Here is a 2,645-nt window from a genome sequence, read left to right on the forward strand (position 1 = left end):
TAGGTTAGGTTGAAGTGGCTGCCAGTGACCCCACTAGCACACATAGGCCTTTGGTTGTGGGCCCGTTGTGATACCACGCGGATCGTTAGAACCCTCCTACTCAAACCATCGTGTGGATTTCGCGAAACCCAGAACTTTTCGTATACCTACTTCGGCTATGTCGGTTAGGTCAGGGTTGAATTCTGCTGAAATTTATACGTTTATCCATTAAAATCGTTTGATAAAGTTATAAACTTTGGTCCATACAAAGTTTGACTGTTCATTTATCAACAGTTTATCACTTTTGATTAACACCCCTAGTATGTACCTGAAATGGACATTTGAATAATACGAGAGTCATTAAGAAGCCGCGAAAAATTATTAGAATTCCGCGCAAAATTGGTGCTTCAAGTTAATTTATACGGGCTCATTGCTATGGATAAGTGAACAAAAAATGCACAACTTTGGTTAAATCTTGCATAATATGTATTTACAAAAAACTTTTAAATTAGGCTCGTTATAAGACATAGGCCAGCTACACCTGTCGAGGTTGAGGAGAGAAGCCGCAACAGTGGAACCCTCATCAGTGAAACCAAGTGAGAATATTTGGAATGAATGTCTTAATATTACTTACATACGAGGGTCGTATGAAAACTACCCGATTTTGAATAGAGATGGCGCTGCTAGAACTAAAAAAAATATTTTGCTAAAAAATACAACTCTTCAAATAACACGTGTCAAAATTTCTCAGCGATATGACATTTACAACAAATTTTATACGTGTTAGAATTGAGTTACTTTTGTGCTTTTTGTCAACATGGAAAAAATTGAATATCGAGCAGAGATAAAATATTTGTTTTTGAAAAAGAAAACAAACGACGAAATTAAATCGGAATTTAACGAAGTTTATGGAGACTCTGGACCGTCATTAACAACTATAAAATATTGGGTAGCTGAATTTAAACGCGGCCGTACGAGCATTTTTGATGAGGAACGTTCAGGTCGTCCAAATGAGGTCACTACACCAGAAATGATTGAAAAAATCCGTGATATGGTAATGAGTGATCGAAGATTGAAAGTGCGTGAGATTGGTGAGAGTGTGGGCATTTCAATTGAACGGGTTAATAACATTTTGCGAAATCATTTGGATATGAGAAAGCTTTCCGCAAGATGGGTGCCGCGATTACTCACAACACACCATAAACAAACACGTGTTTCCATTTCAAATGATTGTTTATCAATGTTAAACGCAAATCCCCAGGAGTTTTGGCGTCGATTTGTAACTGTCGATGAAACGTGGATTCATCACTCCACACCAGAGACCAAAGAACAGTCAAAACAGTGGACTCGTCGTGGTGAACCAGCTCCAAAGAAGGCAAAGGCGATATTATCTGCAAACAAGGTTATGGCCACAGTATTTTGGGATGCGCGTGGGGTTATACATATTGATTACTTACAAAAAGGAAAAACAATTAATGGCGAATACTACTGCAAAATATTGGGTGATTTTGACAAGGCTTTGAAGGAAAAACGTCCACATTTGTTGAAAAAAAAAGTTCTTTTTCATCAAGACAATGCTCGTGTACGCACATGTGTCGTAGCCATGTCTAAATTCAATGAATTAGGCTACCAAATGTTTCCTCATCCACCGTATTCTCCAGATTTGGCCCCCTGTGACTTTTTCCTTTTTCCTAATCTTAAAAAATGGGTCGGCGGGAAAAAATTTAGCTCAAATGATGAAGAAATTGCAGCAACAAATGCTTATTTTGAAGGGTTGGAGAAACCCTATTATTCGGAAGGGATCAAAACGTGGGAAAAACGTTTGCTTAAGTGTATCGAGCTAAAAGGAGATTATGTTGAAAAATAAATTGAATTTCGTTAAAAAAAATCGTTTTATTCTATTCAAGGCCGGGTAGTTTTCATACGACCCTCGTATGTATGTATTTGTTATATAATATACAGAATACATAATATACATGGTCGGCTAAAGACTACTTTAAATGAATACATACTCAGATAGTACATATATAAATACCTCGTATATGCGGCTCCAATACCACGTCATGTATGTACAATACAAAAGGGATTTGGTTATTATTTTTCCAATACTGTTTACTTTATTAATTTAAGTTAAGATTAATAATAATAATCTTACAGCAAGTAGGTTCAAGGGAAATACCATTCCACAGTTTTGAAAAAATCGGTTTTTGTGCTTTTGTAAAATTTATTTACCATCGTATACGCGGTACTGCGTTTGGCGTATACGAGGTATATCGCGCTGAGCGACGATATAGTTCAATACAATCCAATTTTTAATTGTTTAATCTTAATTATAAAATACAATGTGGTTGTTCACGCTAATTAGGTATTTCATCGATTCTTACAAAGAAGTTGGAAACTGTGTGCCTATGTACTTATTTAAAAACGTCATTTAGAGTCTGGTATATTTACGAAGATATTAACATACATATGCACCTAATACGGGAAGCCTGATTTTTTAAAATATGTATTTATATATTACAGCCTTAAAAGGTTTTACTTTTCAAAAATGCAAATAAAAATTGATTTTCTTTGGTTTGTGAACTTTTTCTGTACGTACTATATAAAAGAATTTGTGATGACCTGAATTGTTAATCTAATAAAAAGTTGGTTGTTTTTCCTTACAT

The 2,645-nt window shown here is 35.3% G+C and overlaps 1 protein-coding gene across 1 annotated transcript; it reads left to right on the plus strand.

The window, feature by feature from the left end:
• The first annotated feature begins 485 nt into the window (after nt 1-485).
• LOC118755080 (histone-lysine N-methyltransferase SETMAR-like) lies at nt 486-1,846 on the plus strand. The gene has a single exon (XM_036489931.1). The coding sequence runs from the start codon at nt 797-799 to the stop codon at nt 1,844-1,846; it is 1,050 nt and encodes a 349-aa protein (XP_036345824.1). The 5' UTR covers nt 486-796.
• Nucleotides 1,847-2,645: the final 799 nt, after the last annotated feature.

This window comes from Rhagoletis pomonella, unplaced genomic scaffold, assembly GCF_013731165.1.
Source record: "Rhagoletis pomonella isolate Grant_MI unplaced genomic scaffold, Rhpom_1.0 Rhpom_scaffold_05265, whole genome shotgun sequence".
Classification (NCBI taxonomy): Eukaryota; Metazoa; Arthropoda; class Insecta; order Diptera; family Tephritidae; genus Rhagoletis; species Rhagoletis pomonella.